Source organism: Diceros bicornis, chromosome 16, assembly GCF_020826845.1.
Source record: "Diceros bicornis minor isolate mBicDic1 chromosome 16, mDicBic1.mat.cur, whole genome shotgun sequence".
NCBI lineage: Eukaryota > Metazoa > Chordata > Mammalia > Perissodactyla > Rhinocerotidae > Diceros > Diceros bicornis.
Genome location: NC_080755.1, coordinates 65,210,327 through 65,235,644, shown reverse-complemented (window position 1 = coordinate 65,235,644; position 25,318 = coordinate 65,210,327). Strand labels below are relative to the sequence as shown.

The 25,318-nt window shown below is 38.8% G+C and overlaps 1 protein-coding gene across 6 annotated transcripts in view; it reads right to left on the bottom strand.

Annotated features, from left to right (window-relative positions):
* ZNF236 (zinc finger protein 236) overlaps positions 1 to 25,318 on the bottom strand; it is a 118,673-nt gene that overhangs the window by 70,613 nt on the left and 22,742 nt on the right. For 4 of the 6 annotated variants that reach the window (XM_058557320.1, XM_058557324.1, XM_058557321.1 and 1 more), the window contains exons 3-9: positions 24,663 to 24,827; positions 11,783 to 11,961; positions 9,092 to 9,216; positions 8,614 to 8,786; positions 6,519 to 6,662; positions 3,290 to 3,493; positions 2,051 to 2,279 (exon numbers count right to left, since the gene is read on the bottom strand). In XM_058557320.1, the coding sequence (XP_058413303.1) occupies positions 2,051 to 2,279; positions 3,290 to 3,493; positions 6,519 to 6,662; positions 8,614 to 8,786; positions 9,092 to 9,216; positions 11,783 to 11,961; positions 24,663 to 24,827 (1,219 nt within the window). The remainder of the gene's footprint in view (positions 1 to 2,050; positions 2,280 to 3,289; positions 3,494 to 6,518; positions 6,663 to 8,613; positions 8,787 to 9,091; positions 9,217 to 11,782; positions 11,962 to 24,662; positions 24,828 to 25,318) is intronic. The other 2 variants (XM_058557323.1, XM_058557325.1) reach the window with 1 other exon arrangement.

Below are 25,318 nucleotides of genomic sequence, written 5' to 3'. Positions count from 1 at the left end.
TTAGACAATTATAAAAGTCATAATTTATCAGAGCTCTGGGCACTTAGCAGATTACAAGGAACAAAATAAGAAAGTAGAAGTAGGGTTGTTACAGGGAAATAAAAACAGTATGCAGGGATAATAAATATATTTAAAAAGTAGATGAGGGGCTGGCCCACTGGCATAGCGGTTAAGTGCGCGCGCGCTCCGCTTCGGCGGCCCGGGATTCGCAGGTGTGGATCCCACGCGCGGACTGACGCATCGCTTGTCAAGCTATGCTGTGGCGGTGTCCCATATAAAGTAGAGGAAGATGGGCACGGATGTTAGCCCAGGGCTAGTCTTCCTCAGCAAAAAGAGGAGGATTGGCAACGGACATTAGCTCAGGGCTACTCTCCCTCACAAAAACGAAACAAAACAAAACAAAAGCAGATGAATGTAAAACCCACAGCATCCCAACACTCCATATTAAAATAATGTGTAATAAGGTTACCTGCAATTCCATTTTGAAATCTCTATCTAATGCTCAGTGCAAAACAGAAAGCTGTTTCTAACACCCGAAGATCTGGAAGGGGTGACCCAGGATGAAGTCCACCTTCCTCAGTTTAAGTAGCCACTGTACTTAGTAATTTCAGGAGTCAAGTCTGGCCTTTTATCTGGAGAAGAGTGTTGCTTAGAGCCATGTTAGAGCATCTTCAAAGGTTTTAGCACGGTAACTACAGACAACCGCAGGTGGTAACTCGTATGAAAGGTTTCACATAGGCTGTGGTTTTTCATCAGCTTATCAGGTTCACATAAAGTAGATACTCAAAAACTGCAAGGCTAACCTATCACGTAGCTAATCAAAATATTTGGAAATGGCCCTTTTTGCCTCTAGATATCAGGAGAACCTGGATGAAAAACTGCTTAGATTTTTCACTTGGGGAGGAGGCCAGATCAAGGGAAAAAGGAGAGTAGGACTACAATGGCATGTGGGTTGAGAAACAAGGATTTCACACCCACATGTTAACAATGAGAAAGTATATTCTCAGAAAGAAGTGCTAACAGAGACAAGAGCGTTATTCCATGTTTTGCAGCAAGAAAGTACTTGTTTCCTAAGAACCTGGGAGAGGTAGAATGGTTATATTCACTAAGAAAATATTTTTATAGGTACACTTTTGCCCAAAAGACAGGAATCTATTTTATTCAAGAAAGATTTAGTAATGCCTGTCCCTGTGCAAAGAGCCATACTGAGCATTGTGGGGTACTCAGAAATGAATGGAATGTACTCCAGCTGTCCAACAATTAACACAAGAGACTCAAGAGTCATAAAAATTCTAAGTACTGAGGGAGTTGAGAAGAGGAAGAGCACTCTTCAGAGAGCTTCTACAAGGAGGTGCATTTAAGCCGGCCTTAAACGACCGTCAGAGTTTTGACAGAGAACAGGAGAGAAGGGTGAGGAAGAAGACATTCTTGATGCAGAAAAGCCTGTGGACAGTGTGGCATTCAGAAAACATGTAACTGTATCGACTACAGCAGGAACCCACTTTACTGTGATATAGTCTGTATCCAGAAGGGCAGGGGAGAGATGACTGGAAATGCACGTTGGGCAGGTTATGGAGGGCTCAAAAGCCAAGAAACAGAGTTGGGTGGAATGGGAAACGGCTGAGGGTTTCAGGCAGAGGAGCTGTGCTTTAGAAGTCATCAGAGGGGCAGTACTGGGGTGGAATGAAGGGAGAGATTGGCCAGAAGGCTGCTACAGCAACATAGCCAAGAGGCAGGGAGCAGCCAAGACCAGAAGGACCACGAAAGGAGGGGTATGACAGCTGGCGGGAGAGAAGAGTCAAAGACAACTCAGGTTTCAAGCCCTAGGGACAAGTCAGGAAGAGACACTAATCATGGCGAAGAAGACACCCCCAGGAAGAGATAATTTAACAAATTTTACAACTTAGTTTTTAATTTTAAATATCAAACAATGCTGTTAGATAGATACTATCAAAACATTAAACAAGAAAGAAAAAAAGGAGGGCATGTTTCTTAAAAACAAGCAACACACCATCCAAAATGTCTAAATCTTAAAGCATATTAAAATTACCAGGGAGAAATGGTGATTTCTTCTTTATAATTTTCTTTTCTTTTTTATCCAACTTCTCTGAGCTTTCCTGTTCTTTTTCTTGCTCTGCATCTGTAGGGTCAGTCTGCTCACTTGAAACGTTGGGCACGTCTGGATTTTGAACATGTGCTGCGGAAGTCTTGGTGTGGCTGGAGTCGTTAGGATGTGCTGCAACTGGAATTGAAGACAGCCCACTGTTTTCTAAGGCTTGCTGAGACAGAACAAAACTAAAAGGTTAGGAGATACGATGGCCCAAACCTGCCTACCAAAATCAATTACAAAGATGTAATACAGCTTTACCTACAGAATTCTAATCCTACCCTACTAGAAATAAAAGTCTACATTTCCAAGTAGTCACTTATAAGTGAGACTTCCAAATTTTTGAGGCTGAAACCTCCCTTTTGATATCTGCCATCTCACTTCCACTCAAAATATGGTATGGCAAGCATTTATATTTCAGAATTAAAGTTAATAAATTTGACTTTTAGCAATTTTACCGCAGACAACTCTGGTTGTCTCTAAATAGGTTTGGGAATCACTGTTTTAAGTTACACTGGGTTTACCCTTAAGACTTTGGCTGTCATGACATCCTGAGATTCTCTATACTCTGGCGAACTTAACTTGTCACATAAAGGTATAGGAGAGAGGTTAGTTTTAAAATAAGTAAATAAATAGAAAGGAGAAGGAAGGCAATCTCTGTGTGGAAATGAAGAATGTGAATATAAAGCTGGACTAGGGTAGAAGAATCAGAAAAGAACTCTGCGTTCTATTTTCCTCCTCCTCCTCTCCCACACGTGCATGGAATGTTCACACACTGAGCAGAGAGGCAGTACTGCCTCTCAAAATAGTGACACCAGAATTTCAAGAACAAATACAACATTTCTTATGCCTCTGTCAACAAGGATAGATACAAGAAAGTTCTGAAAAGCCTATTCTTTTCAGGTAAAGTCACTTACAGATGCCTGTTCTTTTCAACTAAGTTTACTTATAGAGAAAAAAATCAGGGCTTTCAATTTTTTTTAATTTATGGATTAATAAATCATTTAGAATTCTGCACTGTCCATAAGTAATTAAATAAACATATTTTGTTTCAGCATAATTTTTCAATTCAAAAACACTTTAATGAAAATTCCTTTACTTTGCAAGCCCTGCATATTTATTTTTCAATAATGATATCGAGTCTCTGACAAACACAGACAAGAGCAGGTGAGGGTGCCTCACCTGTAAAATGTCCTGGTTGATCCCCACCGTGATGCTCAGTTGCTGGCCAGGCTGAGGGGGCTGGCTGGACTCCACCGGCCCCGGCTCTGAGAGCTCCAGGAGCTGCTGGATGACATCGGTCACTGCCTGCGAATTCTGCTGACTCGAAGCTGAGGTGACTTGGGCTTCTGTCTGTTGAAGAGGTAAAGTCTGAAACAGTGTGGCCTGAAACACAGCAACATTTTCATTAAAAATATGAACAATCACATTAATTTGTACTTCAATTCTTTTTAAAGTAAAGAAATAGGCATATCTTCCTCATGACTTTCAATTTTTTAAGTTTTTTATTTGGTAGTAGAAACTATCAATTCAAGACGGAGGACTGAACACACAAACCTCATCCTCCTATTAGCCCATTAAAATGAAGGAATTTGGGGCCGGCCCCGTGGCTTAGCGGTTAAGTGTGCGCACTCTGTTGCTGGCGACGCGGGTTCAGATCCCGGGCGTGCACCGACGCACCGCTTGTCTGGCCATGCTGAGGCCGCGTCCCACATACAGCAACTAGAAGGATGTGCAGCTATGACATACAACTATCTACTGGGGCTTTGGGGGATGGGAGAATTTAAATTAAAAAAATAAATAAAATAAAATGAAGGAATTTAAAAAGTTAAAAAATAAAGAAAATAAGAAAGAAAACAAACGGTCAAAAAAATTTCTGGAAAATAAAGGCATTGGAGGAATAAATGCTCTGTAAAGCTACAGCCAAGAATATCTAAGGAGAGAGCTGATCTGATTCCTCAGAAACTCAGGAATCTGAAATGCCGTATCAAAAAGACCATGCAGAGCAGAGAAACTATTCTGCAGAATACTGCAGTGGTGGATACAGAACATTATACATCTGTCAAAACCTACAGAATATACAACACAGAGTGAACCATGACATAAACTATGGACTTGAGTTAATAATAATGCACCAGTATTAATTCATCACCTGTGACCAATGCACCACGCTAATGCAAGGTGTTAATAAGGGCAACCATGGGAGCTGGTGGGGGGGAGTATAGGAGAGTTCTCTGTACTTTCTGCTCAATTTTTCTGTAAACATAAAACTTCTCTAAAAAATAAAGTCTATTAATTAAAGAAAATAAAGATGGTAGAAAAATACTTAGGACTGACAGTGAACCCCGTGTCTTCCTCCACAGATGGGAGTTAGGCATTTACCTTCAGGCAAAAAAATGGTGGAGCGCCTCTAAACGAGGTAAAAAGGAATGAACAATCGGGGGAGAACAAGGGCACCTTTTGCAGCTCTTAGTTCCCCAGACTAAACAAAAGTCTTCTACGTTCTGCCACCAGGGACCCCAAGTTTAAGGGCTAGTTCTCTGGCCAATCACACATCAAGTGACCCTGGAGATCAACCAGCTCCATTCATGTTCACCCACAGGTTTACTGTGCTTTGTTCTGAAATACCAACAGGCAACCAAGAATTACAAGACATCTGAAGCGGGGAGAATGGAGAGATGACCCAAGGCAGATAACTCAATGAGCAGAAGAGAACTTTTAAAAAGAAAATGCTAATTGGATTTCAGAGGAAAGTACATAAAACCAGAAAAGAATATCTTGAAAAAGAAACAGTTAGATCATGAAGAGCTCTCAGAAATTAAAAATCTTACAAGCTAAAAAAAATTCAATAAAGGAGTCATAAGATAAAATTGAAGAAAACTCTCAAAAGTAGAGCAAAAAGGTCAAGAGTTAGAAAATGTGAGAGGCAAAATAAGAGACATAAATAATCAATCCAGGAGGCTGAACATTGTCTTGAAAAACAATATGCATAACCTGACTTAGAATGCTTTTGCATACTCAAGCTAGGGTAAAAGGTAGGGTAGATTATAGGTTCCCAAACTCCTACAGTACATTTTCAATTTTTTATTGAGAATATAAATTTTAAAAATGATCTGGATTATCATTCCAGGTTATTCACTCCATGTACATATGTGATTTGCATAGTGCCAAAGGAAATGGTGAAAATTCTAATATTTGGTTGATTTACACCTTGAAAATTTTATTTAAAAAAACTCAGTCCAAAGTAGAATTTTTAAGACTTAATTATTAGACTCTAATTATTCTCCAGTTTTAGAATTTATTTACAACATTTTCCCTGATCAAGAGTAAGCTGAGGAACCATCCCAAGCTGCAAATATTGTGAGAAAAGAAAAGAAAAAAACAAACACTAAACATGAACCCAATGCTTTGGAACTAAATACTAAGTAGGCCTATTTTCCACATTGGTGGGAGGCAGGTATTGACTTAACACAAACCACCAACTAACTGCATTCATGAGCGCACACTAACACTTCTGAGACTTCTGTATCTAATGTCTATTGCTGTTAAGACGCCATACTCTATGCTCAGATTTTGCCATTTCTTATCAATTGAGAGGGTAGTAGAAGCAACAGACCAAGGCTGAGCTATAGAATCCTACAAAAAGAGAATAAAAATGTGTTTTGTTTTTTTTTTTGTGAGGAAGATCAGCCCTGAGCTCACATCTCATGCCAATCCTCCTCTTTTTGCTGAGGGAGATTGGCCCTGAGTTAACATCCGTGCCCATCTTCCTCCACTTTATATGGGACGCCACCACAGCATGGCTCGAAAAGCAGTGCGTCGGTGCACACCCGGGATCCAAACTGGCAAACCCCGGGCCGACACAGCGGAGCACGCGCACTTAACTGCTTGCGCCACCAGGCCAGCCCCTAAAAATGTGTGTGTTTTGACTCACATAATTTTAAATACATGTGCCGGAAAATACAATTTAGTTTCCCAAAAGTCCAAAGTCTCAGGAAACATTATCACTGTCACATTAGATATGGAGAAATATTACTTTAAAAGGATAACTGATTCTTCAATTACAACATAAGGATAAAGAATATTCAATAATAATCATCAATAACTGACTGTAGGAATTACAATTTCATAAATTAATAATTATATTTTGTCTTATTTTTACAGGTTCAGATGACAGTCCATAAATCAGGATCATCTGACATTATTCTAAAGTTAAAAAAAATTGATTTTCTTTCACTAATTTAAAAAAGAAACAAAGTAGCACCTTATCTCCATATAGAAAACTTTCATAGCACCTTTATGTTACTAAATAATATTCTAAATAATATTCAATTTTAAGGGTTATACTTAAGATAACAGATTTTGGTAAAAAAAAAAAAATCCATCTATTAACCAGCCTACTAAAACTTACCGTTAAAACATGAGCCGTCTCTGCAGAGCTTGCTGAATTCTGTGGCCCACCCATATGCATCTTGCTGATGTGAGTGTTTAAGCTACCTAAACTTTTAAATACACAACTACATTCTGTACAGTTATAGGTAGGGCCATTCTTGACCTTAAAGAATAAAGAAGCAAAAATGATTTTTTACAATTATTAGATAAAAATATTGAAATTATGCCAAAACATAATTTACCGTTCCACTAAAAATGACAGAAATAATCTAACCCTTTAATATTACTTTTTCTTTTAAATTAGGTAGCTCTAGATTCTTCAATCAATATTGCCAGTATGAGATTAATTGAAATTTCAGTCTCTTCTATAAGTTAAAAATGCTTCAAGAGTAAAAAAACATAGTTTTCAGTTATTGTAATTTAGCAAAAATAAAATGTCTGACATAAGTTCTCAATTTCTTAAACGGTTAAGCACAATGTTAACAATGAAGGCTAGACAGTTAGATATAAATATTACTTTGACTAAGCCTTTTGTGGGCTAAAACATACAAGTTAGGAAGGAGAGTCATACAATGTGTAAATTTTTTATCACCAATTCCAATATTCTGTATCAGCGACTACTTTTCAAAACTAAGATAAAGCTAACAGTGGACTACGGAGAGCAGTAAAATGAACAGGAACATCTAGGCACAGAGAAAGCATCTAAAACATTCTTCCACCATTACTCAAGCCCAGTGTTAGTTACTGCTATATTTATGAAGGCTGGCTTGAAAACTGATCGGCCATCTCTGAGCTTGGAGAAGACTTCCATTCTATTTCTAGCACCTTGTTAAGAACCAAATTTAAGGATTTAGATTCATCACAGGATTGGATAATATTTACCAACCAATCTTTAGAGGTCATTTCTGGAACATCTCAGTCTGTTCCACCACAGCTCCCAGGGTGCCTCAGGGCTAGGGGACAGGTGAACCCCTGGCTTCCCTGAAGGATTTTTCTAAATGCAGGAGCCCTAATGAGTACCACACAGGCTTATTCTAAAGTTCCAGTGAGATCTTTCTGGGTGCTACACAAATATACTATGATTTCTAAGCAATCGTCTTTACACAGAAGCAGCCCCACAAGAATAACTTATATAGCCCAAATTTACTCTTCTGAGATCTAAAGGTAACCTCACTTCACATTATCATTACCTCACCAATATTTATATGCTCTTCCTAATGCCTCTGAGTCTTAGGTAATAAAACTTAGTTTTTAAAAGTAACTCATTGCACATGGAATTCTGAATCTATTTACAAACTATGCGAACTATGTAGGTTTTTTAATTTTAGTGTTACTTAAGGATTTACTCCAAAGAAAAAATAAAAAGATATACATTTGCTTTTAAGAATATGATAGCTTTCATTCTGCAAAATAGTTACATAAAATAAAACGATCCATGATAAAAGTATTTGTGTTGTTTAAATATTTCTTTATATTCCACAATTAGACTATAAATAAGATACCAAATCATGACAATTAATGAAAGCAAAGGTTAACCTGCTTAAGAGAAACACTTCCAGACGCTTTACAAATCAGTATGATCTATAGACAACAAAAAATAGTGAACATCAGTTTCGCTGAAATAACACGTAGCATGGAGGAAAATAAACAGACCAGGACTCTTGTCTGACAGAAAATGGGAATGGGGCCATATGCAAGCTTAGCATTACTAGTAATAGGAAAAATACTTTTTTCCCAAATTTTATTTCTTGTCTTTCAATTTCTTACACTTGATAGTGTCTGTGTTTCGAGTTTGCTAAAGGGATGAAATACATTAACATTTAGATTGATGGATCGTAACTAACAAAGGTATTATGATTATTTTCAAACATTTATTCATCAAAGATACAATATTGGCAGGAAGAAGACAAAAAGACAGTATTTTATATTTCTCCCAGGTATAAAAAGCCAAACAGTTTCATATTAGAGTCTGCTCTGCACAAACTCGTAATCTGCATTTAAAAAATAGGAAAGTACTTCTCAGTTTTGCTCATTAACTCAGGAGCCATCTACTACAGCCCTGGGAAACACTGCACCCCTATGAATACCACACACACCCCAAGTGCGATGCTCACCTCTGAGTGAACTCTCTGCACATGTGACTGGAGATTCCCTTTTTGAGAGAAGGCAGCAGGACAAAAGGCACAGGCATGGGGTTTTTCACCTGTATGCTTAATCATGTGAGTTTGCAATGCCCCTTTCTGGTTAAAAGCTTTTCCACATTCACTACATTTAAATGGCCTTTCACCTAGAGAGGGAGAAAAATGATCAAAATATAATTCCATGTTGTGTGAGCATTTGATGGATTAAAAGAGAAATACTTAAGTTCCCCAAACCCAAGACCCCAAACCTATCCCTCCAGGCAGAACATCTCCCCATAACTGTAGACTCATATATCCAATTGCCTACTCAAAATCTCAAAATTAACACCAAGATTATACTGAAAACTATGGAAAAGCTAAGATCAACTTCCAGGTCTAGTTGGCTCTGAGGTACATTTTCTTTTCTTGAAGCCACACATCACAAATCATCCAAAAGTAAACATATTCATACCTGTGTGTATCCTAATATGCCGAGTTAACTGACTTGGCTTTTGAAACGTCTTTCCACAGTGTGGGCATGAATAAGTGAATCCACTCCTGTCGATGTTCCGATTATAAGACCTTGTACTTGATACCCTAGGGTAATAGAAGGGGGAATATTCATTAAATCGTCTCCCTTTTATCACAACTTCAAAATTAAAATCCTACCAGAAAGTTTAGCTGACTGGTCATCAGAACATGCTCTAACAAGAAATCAATCACATATAAGTGTGTGTGTGTGTCCTACACGTACAGACACACACACACAGACATGTATTAGTTTTGTGTATTTGATACTATAAAATTCATTTTTTCCATATCTAATGAAAAGAGAAACTTGGTTTGTTTTTTTTTTGGGGGGTGGGGTTCAGAATGGCTCTTCTAGACAAAGCTTTACCTGTGATGGTCAAATATAAAGACCGGTGCATGTGGGATTTCTACATCGACAGGCGTTTGTGCTACCTCCTCCAGTCTCCTTGCTTTCAATACCATCTGGATGCTGATGTCTCCAAAGTTCTTCCTCCACAACTCTAACACCTTCTCTCAGCACCAACCTTGGACATCTGACTCTCTGCTTGACATCTCTTTGTGATGGCTAATTGGTGGCTCAAATCTAGCATGTCCCAAACAGAACTCTTCACTTATTCCCAACCTGCTCCTTTCCCTGACAGGAAATGGCAACTCCCTGTAGTGCAAGTTTAAACCTTAGGAGTCACACTGGATTCTTCCCTCTCCCTCACCCCTGACTTCAAGTCCATCTCCACAAGCTGCTGGTTTCACTCCAAAACACCTCCAGATGCTTCTGTCTCTCCACTCTCCAGCCACCACCGCAGTTTTAGAACTGCATCATCTTGCCGCTGCCTTGATCCACCAGTTTCCCTGCTCAACCTCACCCACACAGCAGCCACAGCCACATCTGAAGTCTGGACAGGCCATTCCTTTGTATAAAACCCTCCAAGAGCTTCCCACTACACTTGGGATAAAATCTTCATTCCCAGGATGGCCTTGAAGGCCCTACAGCCCCTGGGCCCTGTCTCCTTCAAACACAGCCCTAATAAGCGTCCCTGCATAGTGGGCTGTCATCACACTGGACTCCTTTCTGTTTTCAAACACAGAAAGCTCACTGCTATTGAGATTGTGGCAACTGCTCCCCCTTTGCCCAGAATACCCTTCCCTGGACCTGCAGGCCCTCCTCCTCCTCCCCTAAATCTCGTTTCAAATGTCCAGAAAGGCCACCTCACCAACCTGCCCCACCTTCCTGGCATCACTCCAGATCAACACGACCACTATCTGGAACTGCTGCACTGACTGATCCACTCACTTTGCCACTGTCTGTCTTCCCTACTAAATGACAGCTCCATGAGAATGAGGCCATCTGTCTGGCTCGTCCCTGGATCCTGGAAAACCCAAAAGCCAGTGAGGTCCAGTGCGCAAGGACCACCTAAATAGCTTCAATGATCTCTCCAAAACCTTTGGAGATACATCAATAGTGCCTGTGTCAAAACTTCATCAAAACAAAAATCTAGTGTGATAGAGTTCTTGCATGAAATTTTGGGGTTTAAAAATCACTGAAATAATGTAGTACTAGGTGGGTACCACATTAGTTAACAACAGACAAAATGAAGGAAGTGGGAAATATAAGAGAATATTGAGCGTATGGAGATGTTCAGTCCACATTTCTAAAATGCAACGCCTGAGAGAATAAACAAACACCACAAACTCCTCGGACATTTTATGAACTTTATTAACTGATGTGGGGCTTTGTGTTGTTGTGGTTATGGTTGTTGTTAAAAAGTAAGGATATTTCCTAAATGTTGGGGCTTAGAATAGTGGCAAGCCACTGATAATACACTAGTTAAAAAGATCATTGATACTAGATTTACAGTTTATTGGAGAAATGAGCTCAAGCAGTGTGACAATTGATCATCACCAGTAGCTAACTTGAGCACAAAGGGCCAGGAAACACTTTCTATCCCATTTTATTAAGAAAAGGAAATATCAGTAAAAATATATAATCCGGAATAGATCAGATATGAAATTTTGAAAGACATGTTAAGTTTTACTAGGAATAAATGTATATCTGTATTTAAATACAGGCACAGTTGCTAAAATCATGAACTCTAAAACCTGGTCTCTCTAATCTAGGTTTTCTCATCTGCAAAACAGAGACATAAAAGTACCCTGACTGACAGGGTTGTTCGTAATGATTAAATGAAGTTGTATTTATATATGTTTATACACACGATAAGCACAGTGTTGGGCACATATCAGTTCTAAAAAGTTAGGTAGTATAAATAAACCAATTCATTAAAACGGCTGCTAACTTGGTCCTTGTGAATGCACTTCACATACGTTGTTACCCACCCGTCAAAACTTACGTTTTTATCTTATTCTACAGTTTTGTTCTACAGCTTTTAACATTCTAATACTAGCAAAAATTTTTACCCACACAGCCTGACACCTATTTTTAATTTTTGAGCTTATCTCTCCTACTGTAGACATGAACTACACATTAAATGACATCCTGACACCACACCAGATTAGTGGCTGTGTTCTTGTTTCTAAAGCATCCAATATTTTTAACCAATCATAGCAAAGTATGCCAATTTTTAATATAGTCTACAGATTTGTTTTTTTACCAATCCCAACTAAAGGCTCATACCTAATTTTATAATGAGTCTTCATGTGCTCCTTCAGCTGTGATGAGGTCTCAAACTCCTTCCTGCAAGCCTTACAGGCATGAATCCGGTTCCCAGCCAGCTCTTGGCGGTGTTCCTCCATGTGTATGGCCAACTGGCTCTGCAGAGTGAACTCATCCCCACACTCAGAGCAGATGAGGTTCTGCAAAAGAAAGACCATCCATGAACAGAGCAAACATTGCAAAACCATTACTTCTTAAAAGAATTAGTATTGTAAACGGTCGATACACAAATTAAACTATTCTCTAGAACGAACACTATTTTCATCTGTCGAAAAATATATCACTATATCCAAATATGAATATATACAAATCATTTCTTTACTGGAAGAAAAAGATGGAAACATAGGGGAAAAGATGAGAGGAAAACACAATTTTTGAGCAGAGGGATTTGTTTCAAATTGGCTGTTGGGTAACTGGCATTTTGTCTATCTATGCTGTGAAAACTATAGAGAAAGAGAATGACTTCAATACCACAAAAGGGTCAGGAAGAATTTAAATTAGGATTATAGTTTAATAGACTACCTTAAAACAAAATTACAGCTGATAAATTTTTAAATGGAAATACCTATCATTCTTTCAATTTGGTTTATAGGCAGTCGATTACAGAAAAGTCTGGGGTTCTGTTCAGATGTGGCTTGCTGAGCACCTGAAACAGGTGTAGTCTGAACAGAGCTGCGGAGTAAGTGTAAAATATACACAGGATTTCAAAGACTTACTGCAAAAAAGAAGAATGTAAAATAGCTCAATAACTTTTAATATTTGAATTATAATATCTTGGATATATTTTCATAAATAAAATATATTAAAATAAAATTTATTTCATCTGCTTTTCTTTTTACTTTTTTTAATATGGCTATTATAAATTTTAAATTACTCATATTTCAATTAGATAACACTGGTCCAGATGTTCTGGAGTTGGGTCTTGGCTCATCTTAAGGCTGCCAATTACTAGCTGTATGCGTTCGGGTGTTAACCACTTAAAGTCTGTGAAACAGGGATGTCAGTAACACCTGCCTTACAGGGTCGTCATAGGGTCAAATAAAATGATGCTTGTAAGATGCTGAAGAGTGCATGGTACAGAGGAAGTACTCAATAATGACCTTAATCAGCAAACTGTTGATTTAGTACAAAGTTCAATTACTTTACTCATTTGGAGCTCCATAGTACAATTATTTACTTAAATGATCCTCCAAATGAACTGTCCAACATGGGAAAAAAAAAAATGAGTGTAGGGGCCAGCCCGGTGGTGTAGTGGTTAAGTTCCTGTGCTCCGCTTCAACGGCGCAGGGTTTACCAGTTTGGACACTGGGCTCAGACCTAGGCACCACTCATCAAGCCATGCTGAGGCAGTGTTCCACACAGAAGAGCTACAACTCCACAACTATGATATACATCTATGTACTGGGGCTTTAGGGAGAAAAAAGAAAAAGAGGAAGATCGGCCTCAGATGTTAGTGCAGGGCCAATCTTCCTCAAAAAAAAAAAAAAGAGTATAATCTGTCAATGAGCATAAACTATTATTTCCAAATAACAAAATACATAGCTATTCCTTTCCATCAGACTTTCTTCTAATTACTGTATGTAACAGTTTTGTAAATGTATGAAACCCTCATTAAATGTTCTTTGATACTACTCAGAGCATCCTTTACAGAAAAAGATGAAGATGAATGGAATATTTTGAGCAAATAATGATTTCAAATTAAATTTAAATTAGTATTATTATATAATAGTTTAGGGAAATATTTAGCTACTAGATTGTTAGTATCTTGCTGATAATAAAATTCTTTCTAGGAAACTACCAGAAAGAAAAAAATATATAACATAATAGCCTGCATCTCTTAAAAAAAAAAAAAATGGCCTCTGCACTCCTGAATTTGTATGGCAAAATATTCATTTTTCACTAACTCCACCAAATCTCCTGCCTTATAATTATGAAATAAAACAACTTTTTATCCTCCCATTCCCACCCTTATTCTTTTATTGCTGTGGCTCAGATCCATCCTCTTTTTACTTACTTTTTTACCAAATGATCAGATTAGCATATTTTAGGAGATATCTACATGGATATTACTCAGAAATTTGTCAGAATCTTCTGAGTGAAAACTCTGGTTTATGTACAGTTTGCTTACATGGTGAAAGCAGGATCAAGTACACCCTGGGTCACAACCAAAACAGGCCACGTGACAGAACGTTTCATCACTGTTACCCTGCTTTACATCAGTGGGCCAAAAGGAGCCAGGATGCGCCTCCCTCCCTTTCTGTGACCTGGCAACACCTGAGGAAGTCTCAGGCAGGAGCACAAGACCTCCTGGATAGCTAAGACTTTCCACTTGATTGCATTCTCCACATTCAGATTAACGTCAAGTCCTCTAGGCTAGAAGTAGTTACTAGGTTCTCCCCTAGAAACAGAAGTTCTGGGGTAATTTCAATGATCACTAAGTGGCAACAGAAAGCACTGAGGAAAATGCGTTGCATTCTAATCAGCCTTTGTCTTGCTGAAGATGTAACACCTTTAAAAGTCAACCAGAATAGAAACTTCGATAAATACTAACTGCCCTAAGGTTACTCTCCCTGTAACCCTCCCCCTTCCCATCTCTCCTCACCCAGGGCCAAGGAGTTATCTTTCTTCACGCCCCCATTTGCTCTGACAGTCACACTTGCCCTTCTCTCGGCAGCCCTCTCACACTCCAGAGCCAAAATGCTGCCCTTTCTCGTGCCCCAGGCTTTTTCAGGAGCCAGTCTTCCTTTCCAACAGGAGTTTGTCTCTGTTGACCTCAAAATGGTGCTCAAAGCAAAGGATAAACCACAAGCCACTGCCCAGAAGGCTGCTCTTCTCTAGAAACCTAAGGCACCTGGTCTCTACTCACAGTCCATTTGTGCGAGCTACCAAGACGACCAACAACACGGACAACGCCTTCCGTGAGCAAGTGTGTTTGTGAGTGTGCGTGTATTCACTGCTTTTCCAACATGGTGTAACACCCCTTGAGGGGAGTGATTTACTCAAAAAAACATGTGAGCCTCAATAATCGTGTGAATCTTAAGGAAATATTTCTAAGTGATTTAAAAACTGCAGTAATTTTTCTGGTTTAGAGATTTATTTTGACAGAGTAGTGACCACTACAGATTTTAGACTATTACTCTCAATAGAGCAGTAAGGAAAAATTAGCTTACAGTGTTCTAAAAGTAAAAATTAAAAAATGGAACACCTTAAACTAAAAAGTTAATTATAGTTCATAAGTACACATAAGAAAATATGTTTATAGGTTATTTTTAAATCAATTTTATTGAAGTATACTTTATATACAACAAAATGTACCCATTTAAGTGTAACTTTTTACCTCTCCAATCCATTATGTGATGATTTCAGAGTTTAACTCCCTAAAGGCAACCCTCACCCTATTTCTCAGGTTTCGGGGGACACTGCACTGATGCCCCCAGGACGTTCTATACCCATCACATGGCTAAGCATTCTACCTACTTTTATCTTGTCTAATCCCCAACCTCACCCTGGAATCTGCGGCACCTCCCTCAGACTTCAAAGCTTGGCCCTTTCTACGAACCCAAGCTGCTTTCTAGGCATAGCTGCAGAAGGCCCTTCTTGAGTCCTCTGACAAAATAACAAATGGTGAATACTTGAGAAAGTAATACTTTCAACAACTGCCACTTGTTGAGTTCCACTATACCAGGAGCTATGGAGGGCATTTTACGTTTGGAGAAAGTGTCTCAGAGACAGCGTGTTGTTGGATCATGTTGTTTTGAATGCATTCTTCCCATTTGTCCTTTATTTAACATACTTAGACCATAAAGTAAAGTCATTATTGGTACTTTAAAGCCTAAGTATGCCATTTTATTCTTTGCTGGCTGCTTACCCTGTTTCTTGTTCCTCTGCTTCTCTTTTCTTGCCTTCCTGGATTAAAACTTTAGAATTTTTCAGAACTCACTTTGATTTATTTGTAGTACTCTTGAGTACATCGCTTTGTATGGTTTCCTTGGAGGCTGCTCTAGGTATTATAGTACACCTATGTAACTAGCACAGCCTGCTGGCTCTGACATCTTACCTCTTTCAGGGACATACAGAAACCTTATTTCCACTCAGGTCCCTTTACTCTCCCCTCTTTAAAATAAAATTGTCCTAAGTGTGTCCTCCATGTACATTGAGCACATCAGATGATAATTTTTGCTTCAACCATCAAGTATGACTTAAGAGTTCATTAGGAAGAATAATGTATTATATTCACCTCAGTTTTTATTTTTACTCATTCTGAAAGTTTGTATTAGTCAGGGTTCTCCAGAGAAACAGAACCAAAGATGTGTATGTATGGAGAAAGAGATTTATTATAAGAATTGGCTCACACGACTGTGGAGGATGACAGGTCCCACAATCTCCAGTGGGCTGGTGACTAGAGATCCAGGAGAGCCAATAATGCAGATGAAGTCTGAAGGCAGTCTGCTAGAGAATTCCCTCTTGCTCGAGGAGGCCAGCCATTTTGTTCTATTCAGGCCTCCAACTGATTGGATAAAATCCACCCACACTACAGGAGTTAAATTTGTTTACTTAAAATTCATCAATTTAGGGGCTGGCCCGGTGGCATAGCAGTTAAATTCATGTGCTCCACTTCAGCCGCCAGGGTTCACAGGTTCAGATCCCGGGCACAGATCGACGCACTGCTTGTCAAGCCATGCTGTGGCGGCGGCCCATATAAAGTAGAGGAAGATGGGCACGGATGTTACTCAGGGCTAATCTTCCTCACACACACACAAAAAAATTTCACCAATTTAAATGTTAATCTCACCAAGAACATCCTCCAAGTTGACCACAGAATTAATCATCATACTGCTCTTTGTGTTCTGAAGTTCCAAGCATCCTTCTCTTATTACTTCCTTTCAGTTTGGATAACTTCCTTTAGCCATTCTTTAAGAGTAGGTCAGCTGGCAACAAATTGTTTTCCTTTATCTGAAAATGTCTTTATTTCCCCTTCATTCCTGAAGGATATTTTCACCATATATAGAATTCACAATTGACATTTCTTTTCTTTCAGCAATTGAGAAATGTGTCTTCTGGCTTCCTTCCTTCTGGCCTCCAGGGCTTCAGATGAGAAGTTCACTGTCACTGGAATTGGGGTGCCCCAATTGGCAATACATCATTTCTCGCTAGCCTCTTTCAAGATATTTTCTTGTCTTCAGTTTTCAAATGTTTGATTATGATGTGTCTTAATGTGGATTTCTTTGGGCTTATCCTATTTTGGGTTCCTTCGGCTTCATGAATGTGTAAGTTATGCCTTATACCATATCTTGGTCAATTTTCTTCAACTATATTTTCAGCCCCACACTCTTTCTCCCATCCTTCTATAATTCCTATGATACAAATGTGGATCTTTTATCATTGTCCCAAAGTTCTCTGAGGTTGTTAATTTTTTTCAATCTATTTTTTCTCTGTTGTTCAGCTAAAGTATAGTCATACAGAGTATAACAACATTTTAGTCAATGATGGACCGCATATACGACGGTGGTCCCATAAGCCTAGTGTGTAGTAGACTGTATCATCTAGGCTTGTATAAGTACATTCTATGATGTTCGCACAAAGACTAAGTTGCCTACCAGTGCATCTCTCCTAACATATCCCCATCGGTAAGCAATGCATGACTGATTTCTATTGATGTCTTCAAGTTCATTGATTCTTTCCTCTGTGTTTTCCACTCCACTGTTGAGCCCTTCAATTGAGCTCTTTATTTTAATCACTGGATTTTTCAGTTCTATAATTTCTGTTTGGTTCTTCTATCTTCTATTTCTTATATTTATCATTTGTTTCAAGACAATTCATAAAGTATTTTTATGATGACCGCTTTAAAGTCTTTGCCCAATACTTCCAACCTCTGGGTCACCCCAGTGTCAGTAGCTGCTGTCTTTTTCTGTTGGAGTTGAGACTGCCCTGGTTCTTGGTCTGATGAGTGATTTTCAACTGCATCCTGGACATTTTGGGTGTTATGCTGTGAGACTCCAGATCTTAGCTTATCTTTTAGCAGGGAATTACCTTGTTGAGATGTGGTACAGGACCAGGTGGGGGTGTGGCTCACCTCGCAGGGCCTCACTGACACCAGGGGGTGGAAAGCACAGGCAGACTAGTCCATCTTGCATCACCTGGTTAAGTTTCATTGCCACCACATGGGATGAGGCTCAGCTCCTCACTGACCCACTGACACTACTCTGGTAGGGAATCAGAACACTACTTGCCTCTGCTGGGCAGAGGATGGAAGGTCAGCTTCCAGCTTGGCTCTGCTAACACTATCAGGTGGCGGAGTCTGGGTGCCACCTCCTTCTGCCAGGAGAGGGATGTAAGAATAGCTCCTTACTTAATCCCAGGCAGTCAGGGGATCAGAGGGCCATCTGCTTCCAAGGAACAGGGGGCAACACAGGGTGGAAGATCACTCTCCACTCAGCCTCACTGAGCAGTTTTTCACTTGATATTTGGCTGGAGTAGAGTGGGCATCACCAAAAAGATTCTATTTTAGATTACCCTTTTCCTGGTTTTGGGTAAGAGGAACCAACTTTTCTTGGGACATTTTTCATCTATGCCTGTTGGCAGAAGGCTATAGGCTTCTTCAGCACCCTGTCTAGGTGTACGGGAGGAAAAAAAGAAGCCCAGGGAACTCACTGCCACGTTGTTCCTCAAGTCCTTAAACCCCTCAGCCACCTTCCTTCTTCTTTCCACCTTTCAGAGTCTTTCTACATCTGCTGGTTGTGTTATCTCTAAGGTATTTTTAGTTGTAAAAGGGAGGACCTGGGATAAAGGGCCTATTCCATCTTAGCTGGATTCTTATTTTTAAATGCAACTAAAGGTCAGGAATTACTCCTGTAGTTATTACTAATATACCATACTCAAATCAATTAACTGAGAAATAAAAACATACAAAATAGACAAAGGTAGCCAGAAATGTACTATTTTAACATACATGGAAAAGGCTGATAATTGTGTTCCAGTATCTATTCTTCTTTCTTACACAGTAATAGATTTCTTAGCTGAGCATATGGCTGTCCAACCAAAAACTCTGTTTCCTATACTTCCTTACCACTAGATCACACTGTGTGATGTGTGTGCTCTACCCAATGGGATATCAGCAGAACTGATATTCAGCTTTTGGATCACGCCTTTAAAGAGCAGAAGTGTGCCCTCTTCCTCCCTCTTGTCATTGTAAACCATGTGATAGAAGTAACATTCAAAGAGAGAGCAGACAAGACAATCTCAGAGGGCAGAGCTGCCTTACCAGCTCTGTACTGCATAATGCCAGAGTGTTAGATGAGAGAGGAAAAACTCTGAACCTATACCCTAACACAACCATTTTAAAAAAGGAGCACCCCATTTTTCACATATTGCCAACATATTTTTCACATCTGAAATAAGCACAGCAAAGCTTTTTTGCTTCTGCTCACTGTAAAATCCCTAGTTCTGAATTCCTGTTCAGTGTAGGGTTACTCAGATCAGGTTACTGAATATCATTTCCCAACTTCCAGAACCCTTCTCCCTGGCAGCACAAACAGTGGTGCTAGAGCACGAAGATAAAGATTCTCACGGCTTCCATTACCAGTTTCAAACCACGGTTATGTAAAAGCCTCTTTTCTGACTATTCCACCCTTTTCTTCTCCTATGACTATTTACTATCTGAGAGAGAATCTGTTATATTCTAAGGGAGGAAAGAAAAGACAGGTTAGTGTAACAGAAATGTAGTCAACTGATTTCAGGAAACACACGTTTCTCAAAGGCCTTTTGGAAAAAAAATGAGTCAAAAACTATGGGATATTTATGTTCTTACGACCACAACAGTGCAAGACAAAGACAGCTGGAGTTTTGCCAGGGAAACAAAGGGTCCAGATGACACCAGGCCGCACAAGCTCCCACACAGCTGCCGGCACCACGACGGGGCTCCCAGCTCAGGAGAGTGTGTCACAACAGGCCTACCAACAGCAATAAAAAACCCACATAGCACATGAAGTAAAGAGGAGAGAGTTATCAGAGGTGGAAGGACTGTGAGTTCCATTTCGGGGAACAATCGGGAAAAGAACTTGGACAAAGTGTGTGGAAGAGAAAATATAATGAAGGGAAGATTTTGGAAATAATATATACAAACCTAAAAACTTCTGGAAATGATAAATCACTGTTATTTCCCTTTCTAGTTATCGAGGAAGTCAGAGTAAATATTAAAAGGTATATCTGAAGAAACGTTAGAATAAAACACAGTAAATCTCCCTGTCCTGGTGACCTGTGTAGATGAGTTTGAGGTTGCAGCAAATGTGGCAGCCTTGGCTTACAGAGCCACATCCGCCCTTTACTATCACCCTGAGGGCTAAGCCCAACCAGAATGAGTAGTGCAAGTGGACCTGCTTCAACCATCTTCACCCATCTGTGTAATCCCGCTGGAGGATTCACACCCCCTCCCCCCCCCAGGTTTCACTTCTTTGCTTATGCAGCGTAGGCCACATGTTATATCATTTCAACTCTGTTGCCAGTGTCCCCATTGTCCTGACTCCTTTCTTATTCCATAACACATGCTTCGTAAGTCCTAACCTTGATGCAGACAACCACCCCCACTCCTACTCAGGCTGACAGGCACTGTAAGGAAACCACACATTCTCACTCCCACTCCCAACCAACAAACACAGACCAATTCTCAGCAATGATCCATGTACTACATGTAATAAAATCCATGTACTACATGTAATACAATCCATGTGCTTGTCCCCGGTCAGGCTCTGCTCCCATTTCCCAAAATAGGTTTCCCATACCTATCTCCAATCACCTCATTTTTCTGTGAAGACAGAGCAATGTCTCTATTTCACAGAGCAAAAAAATAGGCTATACAGCCATAGTCCCATCCTGTGGGCGAGCCACTCCAGTGCACCATGACAAACTCATCAAGGAGCCAAGGGACAGCTGACATTCTCAAGGGAAATGTGATAGTCAACAACTGTCCAATATCACACAAACGACTAGCTCGAGACAGTTCAGCTGCAATAACATCGTATCTTTGTGGAGCTGAGTTTTGGTAGCTGCTGTGGTTAAAAAGCAGAGACTGAGTGAAAATCAATGTGGAACAGGAAATTCAGGGTTTAAAAGCTGTGCAGTACCCAATTTATGTATAGCAGTTTTTCAAATGACTATTAAGTTATTAAGACATAAATACTTATTAGACTATTTGGATCTAATTACTTAATAAAAAGAACTCTTAGATTTTGGCCTCGGTGAAAAACTGACTGAGACGCTAAGACTAAGGAGACTGAGAACTGAGAAAGACTGAGAGATCTGCTCTCATACAGCAGGAACCGCCTCCACCTCCACCACACATCTGCACTCTCATCTCCATCTGAACCCATCCTCACTTTTTTCTTTTAGAGTCAAAGGGAGACATATCTCTTCTGTTCAAAACTCACTTCTCTACCACACTCTTATAAGTCACTCCTTGCCCCTCTAGATGGGGACCTCTGAAGAAGGATTATCACAGCGATGTTAAACTCCGGAGTGTGATAATGAGGAACGGTGTCTGTTTTCACAGGATATATACTGAAGTATTTAGAGGTGAAGTAGTAACATGTCTCAACTTACTTTTACAATTGTTCAAAACGGTGGGTGGTGGGGGTGAGATCTGGCAAATTTTAACAATTGGTGAACCCAGGTAAAGGATTCACTGTACTCAAGTATTCATTGAACCCCTTTCAAGTGTGAAATTTTTCAAAATAAAAAGTTAGGAGGATATGCTATCACTACATATTGTGATGACAAATAATGATCAAAAGGTGATTTTATTTCAAACCCCATGTGCTAGGTGAAAACAAAACAAAAAATCTTATTACCCAATTATTATTTGTAGATTAAGTTATATGGCTGAAAACCAAAGAGAATCTGGTAGGATGGCAAACTATAAAATTAATATACAAAAATGCTTTGCTTTTTTGTAGACAAATAACAAACAATATATATAACTGAAAGATCCCCCTAAGTGATATTAATAAAAGTCTTAAAACATTTAAGAATAAATTTAAATAATGTACTGAATCCATATGAACAAAATATTACTGAGTGATGTTTTCACAATAAAGATTCAATATTGCAAACATGTTCAGTTCTCCCCGTAGCAATATAAAAATTTAATGCAATCAAAATAAAAATACCGACTGATTTTTAACTAGGCAAAATTTTAAAGTTTGGATTAATAATAAACCAGAAAAGGAAAGTAAGAAACATACAAACATTTGTTTATCATTATAAAGAGAAACACAGCAAAGACAAACCAGAAAAACAAGTAGGAAAGGCTGAGAGGAATGGGGCAGAGGGCACAGGAGGGAGCCATTCTTCTCTGAGTGCTCCTTGTTTGCATCATTTTGACTTCAAATGTAAATTAATATTCAAATATTCGAAACCTAAATCCCCAGCCCTCGATCCCTACTCTGCTTTGGGCTGTCTTTGTGGTCGCACTAACCTAACCCTAATTGAGGGCAGTTAACTGAGGGCTGTGGATCATAAGAATGGGAAAGGGATGGGCCTAAAATAGAAAGGAAACTGAATCAAATTACCCTGTACTTACCTTAAATCCTGACTGCTTTTTAGAAGGTTTACTTACAGTGGTATGGGCCAACCAAGTGTGAAACTATTTCAGACACGATGCAGGATTGAGCAAATGAGTGAATGAATGTGCTGCCCCTGTAGGGAGCCAGGGTCCTCACTGTGGAGGAAGGGACGCACAAATATGAACTAAGGGAGACAGGCAGGAGACCTACGAGGATGGACTGGATTGGAGGTATCAGTGTGAACTCACGACTCCTGAAATACGCATGTGTACTGCACTAGAAGACATGGTGGGATTTTAAAAAATAGTAATTTTAAACTTGGGAAGTATTTCTAAGCAAGTCACAAGAAGCAGAATGTGTAAATGAAGAGACTGCTCGTGTAGCTTTGCTTGTGTGGTGTATGTCTAGCAATAGTGGCCTACGGATTACGATGCTACTATGCGGCTGCTAAAAACAATGAGGCAGCTCTCTGATGAAACGACGTGTGACAATACCTGAGATGCAGTTAACCGAAGGAAAAAAGGCCAGAATAATATGGGTTGTATTAATAGGGGTGCAGAGGAGATTTACAAATGCACAGAATGCCCCAGAAGGATACAAAAGAAACTGCTAATGGAAGCTGCCTCTTGGGGAAGAACTGGAAGTCAGAGGTTGACAGAGACTTAACTTTTCACTCCAGGAACGCTTCTCGACTGTTTGATTTCTTACGATGTGCAAGGAGAATTTATTCCAAAATATTTTAATACATCATTATTTAATATAAACATTTTCTGCTTTTTAAAAATAAAATAATGGCCATTTTCAAATAGCACTATAGCTGAGTGAGACAGGCATGCCTACACTGTGCAGGAAAAGGTATAAGGCAGCACATGCTTTCTACAACATAATGTGGCATTCTGTAAAGAACTTAAAAGAGTCTTGTTAATTCATCCAACTGTAAATGCAATGTAGGAATCTATCCAAATGAAATAATTAAAGATACATACAAAGATGCATTATTTATAATACTGAAAAAGTATTAACAACTTAAATGTTAAATAATAAAGGAAATGATCAAATATCATTACGCTATGTCCAGATGCTGAAGACTTTAATAAAGTATTTAAAATATCAACATGGGGAAACACTCATGATACAGTAAGTGAAAAGGGGGAAAAATATATTTAGAACATATCAAGGAAAAAGGGCACGTTACAAACAGTAGCATAACTATTTTTGTAAAAAAAACTATTCTTAAATATATAAACTATTATGGAAAGCATGTATAGCAAAAAATAAGTCTGAAAGACTATACATGCATTTTCTCCAACCTGTGTGATTATTAGTTATTTTAATAATGTTACTTTTTTTAATCTGTAGTTTCTAACTTTTTTCAAAATAAACATGTATTACTTATACAATAAAATTTAAAAAGATAAAAAATAAACTATTTTATATTAAAAATTAAAGGCATATACAAAAAGATATATAAACCTATGTAGAAAGTATGAACTCAATTTTTAGGATGCAAATTTTATATATGCAATTTAAATACTGTATTTGTTTTTCTGTCTCAGGAGAAAAATATACCAAATAGTTACCTGTAATTATCCCTGGATGGTAGATTAGAGGTGATTTTATTTTCTCCTTTTTACTTTTTGCATTTTCCTAATTTTCTACAATAATAATTGCTGGGAGTGGGGGTAATGTTTTTAAAACAACAGCCATTTATACTTTAAATTAGGCCCACCCACTCCAGCCACGGGGAGGCCTCTTTTCTACACATCAGCAACACAGCCCGAGACCATGCCTGGGATCCTTTCAGGATTGTCCACTGTGGTGCATAAACTGCCTTGGGTCATCATGAATTTCTTTTCTTCTCCCAAATTCCCACAAATCAGGGGATCCAAGAGCCAACTGAGGAGATTCTACTAGCGTCAGAGGCAGAAAATTTACTTTTGGCCACTGTAGAATCCTACAAAAGTTAATTTCTGTTAAAAAAAAAAAAAAGGGGGGCGGGGCGGGAAGGGGGACCTCTTATAGCCAACGGGGACATATTTTGATCCTCCAAATACACTACACATTAAAACATCTCTGCCCTAATGTACCGCCCTAAGGTATGGCCAGAAAATAAAAGGTTTTATCAGTGAATTGAAGATTAGCCCAAGCAAATTTAACGATAATTAACTCCTTGAAATCTATACGGAAGGCTTTTTAAACTGGTTTATACCTAAAATCCTCCTGACTAAGGATTAGATGCATTTTAAAAATCAGTTAACAAAGTATAGGCCAAAATAATTAATTACCTCTTCCTTTTCATGCAGCATAATATGCGCTTTGAGACTAGCCACTCTGGAGAATTTCTTGTTACACACAGGACAGGTAGGATCTTCCCCATTGTGGGTGCATTTATGAAGTGTCAGGTTGAATTCAACATTAAATGTTTGGGGGCACTGGTCACAGCGATGTGGCTATGTGGAGAGAAAAGTCAAGAAGCCACTGAAACATAATCTTCCCACAATAAATATCACTCAAATATTAACAAGGACCATAATCTACAGGCAATCTTGCTAAGGAAATTCTGAAGTCAACAAATCCAAAATGGACACAGTAGAGCTCCTTACAGAATTTCTCAAAGAATTATAAGGACGACAACACGTCTATATAGAAAATGTTTCCAATGAGAAATGCTGCATATAAATGTATCAGGATGTAGTCTCTATGAAAGTAAACGTGAGAAACTTCAACTCATTGGGTGGGATTTTTCCCTTCTTTTCTGACCAACTCCATTGCTATAAACAAAACCACTTCAAGTAAAATAAGTAATCATAAAAATTTTTACTAGATTTTAACAGAGTTACTTATCCCAGTCTAAAATTTTCCCAAAATGCCATTTACTTGTAGAAAGATAAAGTAATCACTGGTATTTTTCTCTGAAATATCAAGACTCTAATGAGTCACT